The sequence below is a fragment of the Piliocolobus tephrosceles genome, chromosome 6, assembly GCF_002776525.5.
Source record: "Piliocolobus tephrosceles isolate RC106 chromosome 6, ASM277652v3, whole genome shotgun sequence".
Taxonomy (NCBI): Eukaryota; Metazoa; Chordata; class Mammalia; order Primates; family Cercopithecidae; genus Piliocolobus; species Piliocolobus tephrosceles.
In genome coordinates, this window is record NC_045439.1 from 75,703,284 (window position 1) to 75,720,768 (window position 17,485).

The 17,485-nt window shown below is 39.6% G+C and overlaps 1 protein-coding gene across 2 annotated transcripts in view; it reads right to left on the reverse strand.

Annotated features, from left to right (window-relative positions):
- Positions 1 to 17,485, reverse strand: part of TMOD3 (tropomodulin 3) — a 79,709-nt gene that overhangs the window by 4,896 nt on the left and 57,328 nt on the right. For both annotated transcript variants that reach the window (XM_023227215.2, XM_023227217.3), the window contains 6 exons: positions 16,951 to 17,073; positions 15,219 to 15,308; positions 10,142 to 10,272; positions 7,604 to 7,711; positions 3,830 to 3,973; positions 2,112 to 2,256 (listed from right to left, as the gene is read on the reverse strand). In XM_023227215.2, coding sequence (XP_023082983.1) covers positions 2,112 to 2,256; positions 3,830 to 3,973; positions 7,604 to 7,711; positions 10,142 to 10,272; positions 15,219 to 15,308; positions 16,951 to 17,073 — 741 coding nt within the window. The remainder of the gene's footprint in view (positions 1 to 2,111; positions 2,257 to 3,829; positions 3,974 to 7,603; positions 7,712 to 10,141; positions 10,273 to 15,218; positions 15,309 to 16,950; positions 17,074 to 17,485) is intronic.

The following is a 17,485-nucleotide window of genomic DNA, read 5'->3' on the forward strand; positions in this document are numbered from 1 at the left end:
TGTGTTTTTAAAGCTCTCCAATTATTTATGAAGTCCAGCTAGAAGTTCTTTATGAAGTTCTCTTAAAACACTGCTCTAAGAAGCAAAATTAAATGCCTGAAGGAAAAAATAGAAGCTAACTAGTGAACCAATACTAAAATAATTAGCATGACTTTGCAAACTACATTTGGAATCAACAATACACCAAAACACACCAATTTTCTATTTTCAAAAGCAAGCAGCTAACATCTCCTCTGGGAAACCATAGTGATACAAAGGACAGAAAGAGTTTGAGCTAATATTTTCCACAATGATCTGGAATAAAGAAATGAAGTGCTATTTTTTCCTGCTCCAGAATCTTTTACAGAATGCAAACTCAAATATGGCTGAAGCTTAAGAGAATGGCAATACTTTGAAATGTCACTCCTTTTGAGAAGTCTTGTTTTACTTCTTTTCTAAAAGGCATCTTTAAAAATACTTCAATGGCAAACATCCTAGTTTAAAAGAATCAACTTTTGGAAACATGTAGAAATAAAATTCTAAGCACCATATTCTTTAATTCAGCCTTGGCTGAAAAGTCTATTTCAAACAGAAGCCACAAGCCTCAAGCAATTAAATAGGAACCACAGGAGAATGAGACATTACTGACCTAGATGTATGCAGTAAGAAGACAGTTCCACAACAGTCCTGTTAGAAAGATGAGCAAACACCTACATACCAGACTATAAAACCTGGGTGAGGGCCCAGGTACAGTGGCTCATGCCTGTAATCCCAGCACTTTGGGAGGCTGAGGTGGGCGGATCATGAGGTCAAGAGATTGAGACCATCCTGGCCAACATGGTGAAACCCCATCTCTACCAAAAATACAAAAACTGGCTGGGCATGGTGGCTCATGCCTGTAATTCCAGCACTTTGGGAGGCCGAGGTGGATGAATCACAAGGTCAGGAGATCGAGACCATCCTGGCTAACATGATGAAACCCCGTCTCTACAAAAATTCAAAAAAAAATCAGCTGGGTGTGGTGGCAGGTGCCTGTAGTCCCAGCTACTCGGGAGGCTAAGGCAGGAGAATGGCGTGAACCCGGGAGGTGGAGCTTGCAATGAGCCGAGATCATGCCATTGCACTCCAGCCTGGGTGACTCAGCAAGACTCTGTCTCAAAAAAAAACCAAAAAACAAAAACAACAAAAAAAACCACCCAAAAATTAGCTGGGCATGGTGGTGCACACCTGTAGTCTCAGCTACTTGGGAGGCCGAGGGAAGAGAACCACTTGAACCCCAGAGGCAGAGCTTGCAGTGAGCCGAGATGGCGCCACTGCACTCCAGCCTGGCAACAGAGTGAGGCTCCGTCTCACAACAACGACAACAACAAAAAACCTGGGTAAGAAATATAATTATTCTCTATTTTATATATTTCTGTATTCCATATTCTATCATATAAAACTGAATTTCTATCTGGGTCTATTTGATTAAAAGGGCAAAAAACTTTCCTTTATTTTTTTATTTTTTTATTTTTTTTTTGAGACGGAGTCTCACTATCACCCAGGCTGGAGTACAGTGGCTGGCTCTCAGCTCACTGCAAGCTCCGCCTCCCAGGTTCACGCCATTCTCCTGCCTCAGCCTCCCAAGTAGCTGGGACTACAGGCGCCCGCCACCTCGCCCGACTAGTTTTTGTATTTTTTAGTAGAGACGGGGTTTCATCGTGTTAGCCAGGATGGTCTCGATATCCTGACCTCGTGATCCACCCGTCTCGGCCTCCCAAAGTGCTGGGATTACAGGCTTGAGCCACCGTGCCCGGCCAAAACTTTCCTTTAATGTTGAAATCTTTGTTTCAATAGTTCCAAGGACTGATTTGTAACTGAGAACAAATTGTTTGTTGTAGAAAACTGGTTACTTACAACTATGAAATATGCTTGTCACAGGAAGCTGACTTTACCCATTGACCCAATCATCACAACACCCTCACTTTAACTGAACTAGAATTCATTCGGTATAAAAAGGACCATGCAGATTTTAGAAACAAAGGCCAAATAACTTCTTTGTTAGAATTTATTCTTAAGAGGGAAAGAAGTTCCCTCAATACATTAGCTTATGATAGAACCCAGAAACTCGATCGATACTGTCTATGTCTTACCTAAGTCATTGTTTTTTGTTATAGCATTAGCTGCCCTGGTTCGTGGTCCCTGCTGTGTAAACTGATATCCAAATTTAAGGATATTTGTATTTTCCTCAAGCATCTTGGCCATTTCCAATTCTACAGCTGTCCCCAGCTGCTGTCTCTGTAATAATTAGAAAAAAAAGAACAATATTAATAAACTAGATCAAAATACTTTTCTAGGTAAATTAAGACATTCAGGCACATGCTGATTCTTTGATCTCTTTAAAAAATGTTCCCAATTCCTACAACATATACATAGTTCAGTAGTTCCAAGGACTGATTTGTAACTGAGAACAAACTGCTTGTTGTAGAAAACTGGTCACTTAAAGCTATGAAATGTTTGTCACAGGAAGCTGATTTCACCCACTGACCCCATCATCACCACACCTCAATGGAACTTTACATGCGCACACACACAAAATAAACTTTTTAAAGTTCAGTAATATGATCATACAGACATAAAAAAAGTGTGAATTACTACAATGAGATACACTTCATACCCACTAGGATAAGTATAATAAAAAAGATAGATAATAACAAGTGTTGGCAAGAATGTGGAAAAACGGGGACATTGCTGGAAGGAATGTAAAATAGTACAGCTACTATGGAAAACTGTTTGGCTGCTGCTCAAAAAGTTAAACATAGAGTTGCCATGTGACCCAGCAATTACACTCCTAGCTATATAGAGAAATGAAAATCTATGTCCATGTAAGAATTTGTAATGAATGTTCATAGCGGTATTATTTCTAGTGGCCCATACGTGGACACACCCCAAATGGAATAGAATATTATTCAGTCATAAAAGAATGAGGTACTGATGTATGCTACAATACAGATGAACCTCCAGAACATTATGCTAGGTGAAAGAAGCCAGTCACAAAAAGATCACATATTGTTTGATTCCCCAGATACAAGCTGTCCAGAATAGGCAAATCCTAAGAAACAGAAAGTGGATGAGTGATTGCCAGAGCCTGGTAAGAGGGGTGAATGGGGAGTGACTGCTAAAGGGTATATGGGGTTTCTTTGTGGGGTAATGAAAATGTACTGGAAATAGTGGTAATGGCTGCAAAACTCCACAAATATACTAAAAACCATTTAGCTGTATACTTTAAAAAAGTGAATTTTACTGTATGTAATTACATCTCAATAAAAAATTAAAAACATGGATTAAGAAGCACTGGGTTAAATTTTAAGACATAATCCTCTTTTCTACCTTCATAGTTTACAAAAGTTATTTACTTTGAAGGACTGAAGGAGACATTTACCACATATTTTTTCAAATAACTGGAGTTATTTTTTCAAATAAAAAAATTAATAGCTACTCTGGATGGAAACATTGCTAACATGTATCTCTCTGCCTCTTACTTACAAAGACCCTACAATGTGGACCTTGCCAGCACACAGCTAAAAAATTGGAAGGTGGACTAGGTCACAGGTAAGAGTCCTCTCAGTTCAAACTAGATAGCCATCTAAATTCTCTTAAAATGATCTAGAGAGAGTACACACCTTTACATTGTATATACTGTTATATAAATTAATATTCTAGATACCCCAAATGTCCGCTCTCCATTCAGCCCAGCATCTTTCAACAGGGATCCCTGACAGCCCTCCTCCCATCCCCATCCTGAGTCGCCAAGCCCTACATAGCAGTGTGGGCTGTAGCTTCCTCGACGTTATTATTGTAGAACATTGACCTGATTGTCAATCTTGAGCTCTGCCAGGGTTTCATTATCTCTTAACGCATCAATCAGTGCCAGAATCCCAACTCCTGTGATAAAGTTGGACTCCACATTTAAGCTCTTCAAAGTTTTGTTCACTTTCAGCATTTCTGCAAAAGCCTAGAAATTAAAGAAAATATTAAGAGATGAAAATTTGATATAGTACCTACTACATATTGTACATGTCATAAACAAATATATTAATTAACATAACTGCCTTAATGTTTGTCATCAGTTGTTTCAGTTTGACACAGTAGCCCATAGCTCTCACAGGTACAGTTGTCCCTGGGGATTCATTCCAGGACCACCTGCAGATACCAAAATCTTCAGATGCTCAACTGCCTTATATAAAATGGCACATTATTTGCATACAACCTGCACACATCCTCCTGTATACTTTTCATTATCTCTAGGTTACTTAATATACCTAATACAATGTCTACACATCACTTCATTTTTGTGGATTCAACACAGTACCTGGCATACAGCAAATTCAGATTTTGCTTTTGGAAATTCATAGAATTTTTTTTTCCAAATATTTTTGATCTGAAGTTGGTTGAACCCATGGATGACTGTATCTACTTTTCTTTTTCTTTTTCTTTTGAGACAGGGTCTTGCCCTGTCACCCAGGCTGGAGTGCAGTGGCATGATCGCAGCTCACTGCAACCTCTGCCTCTTGTGCTCAACTGATCCTCCCACCTCTGCCTCCTGAGTAGCTGAGACTACAGTTGTGCACCACCATGCCCGGCTAATTTTTGTATTTTTTGTAGAGATGGGGTTTCACCATGTTGCCCAGGCTGGTCTCAAACTCCTGGGCTCAAGCAATCCACCCACCTTGACTTCCCAAAGTGCTGGGATTACAGGTGTGAGCTACTGTACCTGGCCTGTACCTATTTTTCATATGCACCCTGTCATAATCGTTAGATTTTTTGGTCACATGTAATTCCCTGTTGGTGACATTCTCTACTCCTCATTCCCTACTTCATGCTTCTTTCTTCTGTCTCTCTCACTCTTTCAGTTTCTGTGTTAGACCAACTTCATCAATGTCCCTAGAACATCTTTTCTTATTTGGGTCTTGCTGTAGGTGGACCATGTGAAGCCAGAATGAGGGTAAATTATGTACTAATTTCCAAGGCAGGGGCCAAAAGAAGTGGTCAAGGCAGAAGGCCAGAAAAGAACACAGATAACCAGAACCAGAAGAGCACAAAGGCCATTGAGAAGAAGGGGCTAATGAAATATTAAATTCCTCAAGTAATGGTATGTCTTCAATCTGCTTCTGTTTCATTTCTCATAGAATATGGCACAGTGTTAGACATTTGACTCAGTGCTTAATAAATACCATATTGATTCATTAACAGAAGCCTATAAGTGAAAAAAGAAAGAGGAGGGAGACTGGGAAGGAAAGAGAAAGAGACAGAGAGGTAGGAAGAGAGAAGAAGGGAAAGAAGGAGGGGAAGGAAAGAGAAAGAAAAAAGAAGAATGATCATGAGATTCTATAAAACAGCCCTGTAGGGGGATCAAAAGCAAGCTTAAACTACAGAAAATATGGGTAAGACCAAGCTTAAAGTTAAAGGAAAGGCAATGGGGGTAGAGATACTACAGAAAACTGTGGCTGATATATACATACTTGTCCTTTCTATTAGCAACAACTAGCTATGTGACCTGGAACAAATCCCTTATCCATACATTTATTCAAATATTACTGATGGCCTATTATTTGATTAGCACTGTTCTAGAGATTCAGAAATAAAACATATTGGTCCCTGCCTGGCAGAATGTTCCTTCTAGCTGGGGAGGGACGCAGATAATAAAAGTAAGCAAAGTGCAATGTTAGAGGGTAAAAAGAAAAAAGGCACAATAGGGTAGAGGGGGAGTACTGGGGGTGGAAGTGGGGTTGGTATTTTATATAGCATGGCCAGGAAAAGCCTCACCTAGAAGGTGACTTTTGAGCAAAGAGTCAAAGTGATAAGGCGAAGTTATGTGGATTATTTTAGGAAGAAAGTTCAAGGCAGAAGGAACAAAGGTACAGGCCCTGATTTGGGAGTCCACATGGCATGTTGAAGAAGGCTGTATGGCTAGAGTAGAATGAAAGAAAGGGCAAGTAAAGGAGATGAGGTTGACTTATGTGAAGCCTTATAAGGCCACTGAAAGATTTTGATTTTTACTCTTAATGAGATGGGAAGCTGCTACAGGGTTCTCCGAATAGGAATGAGATAATTTAAATTTAAAGAATCACTCTTGGTGCTATGTAAAGAATTGACTTTGGGGTAGGTAAAATAGATGAAGGTAACTCAATTAGGAGGCTGTTGCAATAATCCAGGTGGGAAAAGATGGTGGCTTGGGTCAAGGTGGTAGTTGTGAAAATGGTGAGAAGTGGTTGGATTCTGAAATATTTTGAAGATAGGGCTAAAGGTATGTTTAAGGTTGCAAGAAATGGATGTCAAGAATTATTCCATTATAATTTTTTTTTTTTTTTTGCTGAGCAATGAAAGATTGAAATTGCATTTAGTAAGATAGAAAAGAGCAGAGAAAAGCAGGCACAGGATGGAAGTCAGGAGTTTGGTTAAGGACTTACACGTAAGATGTAAATTAGACATCCAAGTAAAGCTGCTGAGGAGGTAGCTGAACATGAACACAGAGTTCAGGAGAGAGATACAAACTGTAGATAATAACACTGGGAGGCATCAGCAAGTATATGGAGATAATATATATATTTCTGAGATTACCCAGGAAGTCAATATAGACTGAGAAAAGAAGGACCAAGTTCTGGGCCATTCCAATATTTAGAAGTTGAAGAGACTGGAGAAACCAGTACAGGGCTCTGAGAAGGACCATCCATTGAGGTAAGGGGAGTCCCCAACGGAGTGAGTGATATTCTCAAAGCCAAGTGAAACAAAAGGTTTATACCATGATCAAGTGGGATTTATCTCAGGAATGAAAGGATGGTTCAACATATAAAAGTCAATCACACCATACTGACAGAATAAAGGACAAAAACCATATGATCATCTCAAGAGACACAGCAAAAGCATTTAACAAAAATCCACCACTAAGGATCCATAAATGGAATCCTATGAAGATGTTAAAATAATGTGGTAGATCCTGGCCGGGCACGGTGGCTCAAGCCTGTAATCCCAGCACTTTGGGAGGCCGAGACGGGCGGATCACGAGGTCAGGAGATCGAGACCATCCTGGCTAACATGGTGAAACCCCGTCTCTACTAAAAAATACAAAAAAATTAGCCAGGTGTGGTGGCGGGCGCCTGTAGTCCCAGCTACTCGGGAGGCTGAGGCAGGAGAATGGTGTGAACCCAGGAGGCAGAGCTTGCAGTGAGCTGAGATCCGGCCACTGCACTCCAGTCCGGGCGACAGAGTGAGACTCCGTCTCAAAAAAAAAAAAATAATAAATAAATAAATAAATAAATAATGTGGTAGATCCCTATGTATTGATACAACAAAACTTTAAAGATAAAACGCAGAGTGAAAAATCAAGTTGCAGAACAGCATACACTACATGATTCCATTTATGTTTTAAAACATTCATAGGAAGGAGGGGGAAGCTGGGAGGGGGAAAATTCATAGGAAGGAAATACAGGAAAAAATAAACACAAAAAGGTGGTAAGTAATATACTGCCTAATAGTGAGCTAAAAGATTAACTATAAAAAAGGGGTAAATCTCGTTCATAAAAATCACCACTGTAACACACCCTGGTTGTGTCATAATTTTGATATTCTCAAGTAGCTTACTTACAGTAGCAACAGGGTCATTGCTCCGGGTGGCTGCAAGACTGAAACATTTCACATGTGTGTTGGTTTCCAAAGCCTTTGCAAAATCTTTTAGGGTTGGAATTGGGATATTCTTGAAAGACAATAATATAAAACATTATTACATTTCAATTTTCATTATATTTAGTTTCCATTAATCAAATTTTTTTTTTTGCTTTAAAATGTATTCAGAAGTTATACAAACTCATAAGAATTAGTCTACAAATGAAAACAAACAATGCAACTTCCTCCACATTTATCTGACTTATCTATGATGGAGCATTTGCATAAACTACTGACTCAGAGCAGAGCACATATCACCATTTCTCTAGCACTTATATTAAAAAAAATTCTCACCTTTCATTATTCTTTTGATGTATGTATTTATTTATTTATTTTGAGAGGGTGTTTCACTCTTGTTGCCCAGGCTGGAGTGCAATGGCACAATCTCAGCTCACTGACACCTCCATCTCCCGGGTTTAAGCAATTCTCCTGCCTCAGCCTCCCAAGTAGCTGAGATTACAGGCATGCACCACCAGGTCCAGCTAATTTTGTATTTTTAGTAGAGATGGGGTTTCATCGTGCTGGTCATGCTGGTCCCGAACCCCTGACCTCAGGTGATCCACCCTCCTTGGCCTCCCAATGTGCTGGGATTACAGGGGTGAGTCACCACTCCCGTCATTATTCTTTTTATATGAAAATATAAATAAAAAGGATTTACTTTTCTACAAGGAGAGAGATGAAGTACTTTGTAGTTTAAGCTACAAAGTACTAAGAGAGATTAACCCTACACTACTTGAAGGAGAGAAAATAAAGTATTGAAGATGCTGGTTTCTCTCAGTAGTATCTGAGACTTCAATTCCCCTTAGCCTGGTTATTTTCAGATCATTACTGTTTATTTAGAGAAAGGGATACACAGGGACCAAATTTAAAAAAATAAAAATAGGCTGGGTGCAGTGGCTCACACCTATAATCCCAGCACTTTGGGAGGCCAAGGTGGGAGAATCACTTGAGGTCAGGAGTTCAAAACCAGCCTGGCCAACATGGTGAAACACCATCTCCACTAAAAATACAAAAATTAGCCAGGTGTGATGGTGGGTGCCTGTAATCCCAGGTATTAAGGAGGCTGAGACATAAGAATCGCTTGAACGTGGGGCGAGGCAGAGGTTGCAGTGAGCCAAGATTACAGCCTGGGCAACAGAGCGAGATTCTGTCTCAAAAAAACAAACAAACAAACAAAAAAGTGAGTAATCAACTATGAATATAAGCTTTCTCTAAGGCTTTCCTTCCTCCACTCACAGGAAGGATTACTCCCTAGAGGAGCACAGAGGCTTTCTTCCCTAGGCTTGTGATTTCCAGATGCTCTCCTCCCCTTGTCCCCCAGTTCAAAAAAATCAAGTTTTAAAATGAGGAATTTATAATGAAGCTATTACACAATGGCTAATTATCTAGATAATTTGAGTTTACTCTTTGGTGATTAATTACCCCTATGCCCTCCTAATTTCTTCTTTCCTTACTCCAGGGAAGAGTTGCATTGTTTAAAACTCAAAATAAGATCCCAGAAAGCTTATTCCTAGGTGATTACTCAAGAGAATGTAAAGCATGTTCACACAAAAACCTGTGTGTGAAAGTATACAGTGGCTGTATTAATAACCATCCCAAACTGGAAGGAACCCATATGTCTACCAACTGATGAACAGATAAACAAACTGCAGCGTATCTGACACACTCACCAGGAATGAATCTCAAATGCATTATGCTAAGAAGTCAGACCCAAAAGGCTACATACTATAGGATTCCATTTATATGACATTCTGGAGAAGGCAAAATGATAGGGAAAGAAAATAAGTCAGTGGTTGTCTGGGGCTAGAGATGGGGGGCAGAGAATGACTACAAACGGGTATGAGAGAACTTTTGCAGTGACAGATATATTCTACATCTTGAGTGGTTGTACAAAATTGTATGCACCTGTCAAAATTCATAGACCTGTACACTAAAAGGGAGAATTTTACCATATTTAAATTTTACCTTTTTAAACCATATTTTAAAAAAACAGGTTTTATTTTATTTTTTGAGATGGGGCGGTGGCAGGTCTCACTATGTTGTCCAGGCTGGTCTCAAACATCTGGGTTAAAGCCATCCTCCAGCCTCAGTCTCCCAAATAGCTGTGATTACAGGCATGCACCACCATACCTAGCTAAGGAACCAAATTTTACAAAAGCAAGACCCAAGAGGCTAAATGTTCTTAGAAGCGGGCAGTATTTAGAAAACCCGAGAGATTTATTCTGACAGTTTGTAGGGTTTACATTTTTAGATGATAAATTCCTCAAAAAGCAAGTGCGAAAATACTATACCATAATACTTCAATATCTAAAATATGAAGAAACCTATGTTAGCACACGGGTAAGAGCAAAAACTTTACCTTAAAGTAGAAAGAATTAGACTATTTTATCAACTGCCCAGCTCTCATCCTAGGTTCAGCTGACTCAAAGCAATACAAAACCACTCTGACTAGCACACTTACCTTTATATTATTCAAATTAACTTCAACAAGATAAGCATCATTTTCTTTAATTCTCTTCAAACTCTCTTCTACGTTGGTTGGATTTGGTGGCTCATCGAATACTGGAAGAATCTTTTCACCTTTGACCACATCTGCAGTGATAAATGAAAAGAGCTGGAGTTGATGCTTTTTTTTTTTTTGAGACGGAGTCTCGCACTTTCACCCAGGCTGGAGCGCAGTGCCGCCATCTCGGCTCACTGCAAGCTCCGCATCCGGTTTCACGCTATTCTGTCTCAGCCTCCCGAGTAGCTGGGACTACAGGCGCCCACTACCATGCCCTGCTAATTTTTTTCTGAGACGGAGTCTGGCTCTGTCGCCCAGGCTGGAGTGCAGTGGCGCCATCTCGGCTCACTGCAAGCTCCACCTTCCGGGTTCACGCCATTCTCCTGCCTCAGCCTGCCTAGTAGCTGGGACTACAGGGGCCCGCCACCACACCCCGCTAATTTTTTTGTATTTTTAGTAGAGATGGGGTTTCGCATTGTTAGCCAGGATGGTCTCGATTTCCTGACCTCGTGATCCGCCCGTCTCGGCCTCCCAAAGTGCTGGGATTACAGGCGTGAGCCACCGCAGCACCCGGCCCCGGATAATTTTTTGTATTTTTAGTAGAGACGGGGTTTCACCATGTTAGCCAGCATGGATGGTCTCAATCTCCTGACCTCCTGATCTGCCCGCCTCAGCCTCCCAAAGTGCTGGGATTACAGGCCTGAGCCACCACGCCCAGCCTGGAGTTGATACTATTACAGTGGATGCAGATATTCACTTGGTAACATCTCTTTCTCTCTCTCTCTCATACACACATATTTATTCAAGGGGACAGATTTAAAAGTTCTAGCCCCACATTTCCGAAAAGATCCTTTATGTGTTGACACATATTTATTTATTTAATTTTTTTTTTTTTTTTTTGAGATGGAGTCTCACTCTGTAGCCCAGGCTGAAGTGCAGTGGCGTGATCTTGGCTCACTGCAACCTCCTCCTCCCACGTTCAAGTGACTCTCCTGCCTCAGCCTCCCGAGTACCTGGGACTACAGGTGTGTGCCACTATGCCTGGCTAATTTTTGTATTTTTAGTAGAGATGGGTTTCATCATGTTGGCCAGGTTGGTCTCGAACTTCTGGCCTCAAGTGATCTGCCTGCCTTGGCCTCCCAAAGTGCTGGGATTACAGGCATGAGCCACTGCACCTGGCCTTGACACACATTTAAGGCATCCAAATAAAATTTTACTGAATATAAATACCAAACATATTCAATATTTAATTTATTTGCCATGTATCAGTCTTCAAAAATGAATATTTATTGTCTTAGTATATTACAAGATATTTTTATCACTCAAATATATTTGATAGCACAAGTTGATGATGCCATTTGTTTTTAGCAATATTTAAGATAAAGTACTAGTATAAAATCTAGCATCTCATCATTTCTCTGAGATTTGACTGATAATTGGCATAAAGGCAGTAAGAATCACAGACTTAAAGAAATGCAGCCTAAATGAGAATAATAAGGTGATGGGAGGGCAACTTACCTCTTCCTCCCATGGGGAGTACTCTGCAGTGGGAAAGTGGGGAGAACTTTCTGCGAGAAAGAAGGAATAGGAAGGAGGGTAGGAATAAGGAGCAGACAGGGAGAGGAGGTAAAGATACACAGAAGAGCTACTGAGACAGAGGCTCCAAAATTTACTGCCCTCTCTCACTCTCACTCCCTAATCTTTACCTCAGCTACTCACACGACAGGAATATGATGCTTCAGATGTGAACAAAAAGGCCCTGAAATCCTTGAGCCCTTTCAAGAGATCACTGCATGTGTGTGGGGGTCCGTGAACAACTATAACAGGTAAACTTTTATGGATACATTTTCTGGGGAAAGCATTGCTTTTTTGTGGTCATTCAAGTCAAAGACCACAAAAGGCTCACAAACTAGTGAATGACCACAAAAGAGTAAGAGCAATTGACATGGAAAGACTGACCGGGTTCAAAATGGACTACTATCTGGCTTTTTTCCTTCCTGCCTTCCTCTAGATTTTAGGAGCAAAACACATCTTGAGACAGGGTGCACTGATTATCCAATAAATTCCATTAAGGGTATCTTGTTACTTTCAAATGTCACACACACACAGCATCTTGAGGAGATCAACTTAGATGAAGGTTTGAAAATTACTTTCCTGAGGTAAGGTGAAACATCTGAATATATTTAGTCTGGAGAAGTACATATTAAAAGAAGTTATGCTAGCTGTTTTCAGATTTATCCTGTAGAAGCTGAGAAGAGACAAATTTAGTGCTGTTCTGAAAGGCTGGGTTAGAACAAGCATAGATTGCCAAGAAGCAGAACTTGGTTCAAGACAAGGAAAAGCTTCCTAATGGAGCTCTGCTCAACAACAGAGAGTGGGCTCCCTCTCACTTAAGTTCAGCAAGGTAGTCTTCAAGACAGCTAGGGAAGAACTTCCTCATTGAATGGAAAATTGAATAGTTCTAATTTTGTAAAATCACAGGATGTGTGGAATGGGGAAAGAAATCTCGAGAGCCTTGCACCTTAATGAAATAATGAATCCAGTCAATGGGATGCAGGAATTATTAAGCAAAAGGTTCATGGGAAACTTAAAAAAGATGGATCAGGCTGCCTACATTTGAACCCTGTGATCAATCTCATTCCCCCAAATAGGAAGGATTAGATTTGATAAGCTAAGTTCTTAATATGATTCAATCACCACCCATGAAGCATTCTTGCCAAAAGGGACCTGCACCTGCACCTCATCAAGCCACTAGAACTAAAAGTTTACAGAAACACAGGTGATAGAAAAACATAAAATGATACCATAAGGTTGAAATCAGCCAAATCCAGAATGTGGAAAATTCTATGAAAAATAACCCAGTTTCTTAAAAAATAAATGGCATGAAAAAAAGGAAAAAAAATGAAAGAGGTTGGGGAGAATTGTTAAGAAATTAAGGGAGACTAAAAAGACAAACAACCAAATGCAGTGTGTAACCTTTTTTGAGTCAATCATGAAATGACATTTTGGAGAGAATAAGAGGAAATCTGGACACACACTGGGTATTACATGATATGAAGAAATACTGTAAATTTTAAACTTTGATGATGGCATCATGATTACATTAAAAGAAAAGCCTTTATTTGTGAGACACACATATGGAAATATTTATAGGTGATGTAATACAAATGAACAGGGTTTGCTTTAAAATACTTCAGGAAAAAAAGTAGAAGGGCTAGGGAGGGAGACAGAAGATGAATAAAACAAGGCTGGCAAATGTTAAAAAACAGCTGAAGCTGGGTAATGAATATATTATTCTCTCTTCTTGTATGTATGTTTGAACATTTCTACAATAAAAACTAAAAAATGAGAAGGGGGATGGTCAAATTGCAAAACATCGTAAAAAGGAATGTTATACACATGTCTGAATGAGGTAGATGTATACATATTGACTAGAAAACATGGTCCACTGCTAAGTGATACACTATATAACACCGGTTAAAATCCTTACCACTGACTTTGTGTAAAATATTGAGGTTACTTAATTATTTTAAAATCTCAGCTTTCTCACATGCAAATTAAAGATAATAATATCTATTTCATAAAACTGTTTTGAGGGCTGAGAGTATTCCACATCCAAGAGCTGTGCACGCAACATGGCCCACAATAAGCATTCAAAAACATTTAGTTGGCCAGGCACAGTGGCTCACACCTGTAATCCCAGCATTTTGGGAGGCTGAGGTGGGCAGATCACCTGAGGTCAGGAGTTTGAGACCAGCCTGGCCAACATGGCAAAACCCCGTCTCTACTAAAAATACAAAAAAAAAAAAAAATTAGCCAGACATGGTGGCGTGCACCTGTAATCTCAGATACTCAGGTGGCTGAGGCAAGAGAAGTGCTTGAACCTGAGAGGCGGAGGTTGCAGTGAGCCACGATGGTGCCACTGTACTGCAGCCTGAGTGACAGAGGGAGACTAAGTTTCCAAAAAAAGAAAAAAGAAAAGAAAAAAAATTAGCTAATAGAATTATTACTGAAAAATTAAGTTGCAATAAATATTTACAGTATAATCCCCCTTTTTTTTTTTGTAAAAAACAAGAGACTATGTATAACATGTATACATTAGTACAAACACTGAAAAGTCTGGTAGGGTATATACAAAATTGTTTTAACAGGGTGCTGTTTGGGTAAGCAGAGGGCATGACAGCTGCAGACAGAGACACTTTTACTTCTTCCCATAAATAGTTATGTATTGTTTAAATGTGCTACAAAAGCATGTATCACCTGGCTAATTTAAGAACACCCTATACATGAATTTTTTGTTTTTTGAGATAGGGTCTTGCTCTATTGCCCAGGCTCGAGTGCAGTAGTGTGATCACGGCTCACTGAAGCCTCAATCTCTTGGGCTCAAGCCATCCTCCCCTCAGTCTCCCAAGTAGCTGAGACTAGAGACATGTGCCCCCATGCCCAGCTAATTTTTAAAATTTTGTAGAGATGGAGGTCTAAGATGGAGGTCTACATTTCCAAAGCTGGTCTTGAACTCTTGGACTCAAACGATCCTCCTGCCTCAGCCTCAGAAAATGAAATTACAGGCATGACCCACCACACCTGGTCCCTATAAATGAATTTCTGAAAAGCTTTGCTTTAGGCTATATAATACTTCACATCAGACTGAAAGGTTTAGGGATTGAATAGTTTTGTGGTATCTCCTGAATCTGATTTTATAATGTAATTTCTTTGTAAGTATTGTTATCTATTTCTTGAAAATTAGTAGTAGTGATAATAAACTGTCAACAAAACCAAGTTTGACTAGCTTTTATACTGTTTAGTTATTATTTATGAGGTAAAGTGGTTCTTAGTACATTTGCTGACCCATTAAACACAAAATATTTAATACTCTATTTTCAATGGCTTTCTTGGTTAATACCACCAAATTGAAATGTCAGGTTTCAAGTACATACATATAACACATAGTATGTGAATACTTAAGCTGACACAAGGCGAAAACAAAATACATTTAATAAAGGATTAGAATTCACAAAGCATTTTAAGTACTCACCTGAAAAATGTTCTTGGTCAACACCATTACTACTTCCCATTATATTACAGAACTGTGTATTCGTTATCAAATTGTGCATCCCAAGAATTGCTATATAGAAAAAGAAAGTTTTTATTGTTTTAAACCTGAAGAGTTTTACAATTAAAAATTTCTATCAATAATTTTAATATTCTCTGGACCTTTCCTATAAATTACAGATCACACACACACACAGAAGAACAAAATGATTAAATCACCTACAATCTCATTCTCATCAATACTCTTATTATTTTTCCCCACATTTCTAAATTTACATTTCCCCGCATTTCCAAAATCAGAGTTGGAGGCAGTCTAATCCTGAATGTAAATCTATGCTTAGCTCCATCTGGTGGCTAAGAGAGAAAATGGAAAGGATCTATTTTTGCCGTTCATTAATTTCACAAGGTTTCTAGGAACATCATGTGACAAAAAGCAGATTTTCAACTTAACCTTCATATTTTAATGTATGTTAATCTCATGTCATTAATTTGCATTTGGACTCCAGTTAACAGTTAAGAGTAAAATACTAAAGTATTAGGTTCTTGTATGTAAGAATATGAGCATCCTTCAAATATGACAGGAGGAAAAATAAATTTGGTTTTAGCTTTTGATGCCCTTGTGTACAAATAAGGCAGAAGTCAGAGGATGTCCTTCGCTTATTCCACTCTGATGAATGTACTATTTACAGATCTGTCAGTCCTCAGTCCCTCAACACAAAGACTCCTGCTTTGGCTGTGGTATCACACCTTGACTTGTCCCTTTCCAAGGTCCTTCCCAAAGGACCACCAGTGCTACATTCAAACTTAAGAGTTCTTGGGGTTATTTGGTATGAAGAACTCCCCACGCATCACACTTTTCTTTTTGTGAGACGGAGTCTCTCTCTGTCGCCCAAACTGGAGTGCAGTGGCTGGATCTCAGCTCACTGCAAGCTCCGCCTTTCGGGTTCACGCCATTCTCCTGCCTCAGCCTCCCGAGTAGCTGGGATTACAGGCGCCCGCCACCTCGCCCGGCTAGTTTTTTGTATTTTTTAGTAGAGACAGGGTTTCACCGGGTTAGCCAGGATGGTCTCGATCTCCTGACCTTGTGATCCGCCCGTCTCAGCCTCCCAAAGTGCTGGGATTACAGGCTTGAGCCACTGCGCCTGGCGCATCACACTTTTCTATCTAGGAAAGTAGGTCGTACATGGGTATGGAGGGGAAGATACTGGTCTAGATAAGAAATTGGCAATAATGAAAACAATAGAGAGGTTTGGAGTGTTTCATATACACTTCAGAAAAGTTGGGAAGGTGGTGAGTATAGCTCAGGACTGACTGTTTCAATCTACTTTCTAGTTACTCATCTCTCAGTCTTATGATAAAGTAGGTCAGCAGTTGACCCTGAAGACTCTTTTTCGGTGTTCAGATGGGACAGCTTCTAGCTGAGCGCCAGCTGATGAAAGATTTTTAGAAAGACTTTCAAATATGACAACATGGGAAAAGGTGTCGAATAACACAATACATTCTCTTAACATAAACATTTCACTATTGAGAGTATTTAGAGAAATGAAACTCTTTATGTCAGCTTTATCGTGTAAAATATAAAGCCAAATATGTGGTTACTGATTCAACAGTACTTCCTAGGCAAAGCAAACATCTGTATAATGTATACAGGTATGTGCTGGTATTTCCCACTCCACCCCACGTTTATTCACAAATTAACTTGTTTTAGGTGATACCTGCGAGGTCACACAATTCTGTATCAGAAGCACTTGTCAAAGCTTCTTCTAATTCTGGATCAAGAGACACTTTTTCTTCTGTAAAAGTCTGTACAGGTTTTTGTTTGGGGATAAATATTTTCCCTGTAAAATAAAGCACTTTGTTAATTCCACTATTACTGCTATTAACTCATTACCATTTTATCCTTGTAACCAAAGTATGTGTAATTGAACCTGAAGGAAAAGATTAACATCAACAGTAATTTTGTTTTATCTCTGACATAGATTTTTAAGTTTCCAGTGTAATATTTTGGCTGTAAAAGTTGGAAAGAAAAGGTCAACTGACAAATTTTTCATCTGTGGAAATAAAAATGGGCTCTTTTTAGAGTAATTGTGAGTTGCTTTACAAATAATCAATAAATAAATGAAGGAATACACGGCCGGGCGCGGTGGCTCAAGCCTGTAATCCCAGCACTTTGGGAGGCCAAGGCGGGCAGACCACGAGGTCAGGAGATCGAGACCATCCTGGCTAACATGGTGAAACCCCGTCTCTACT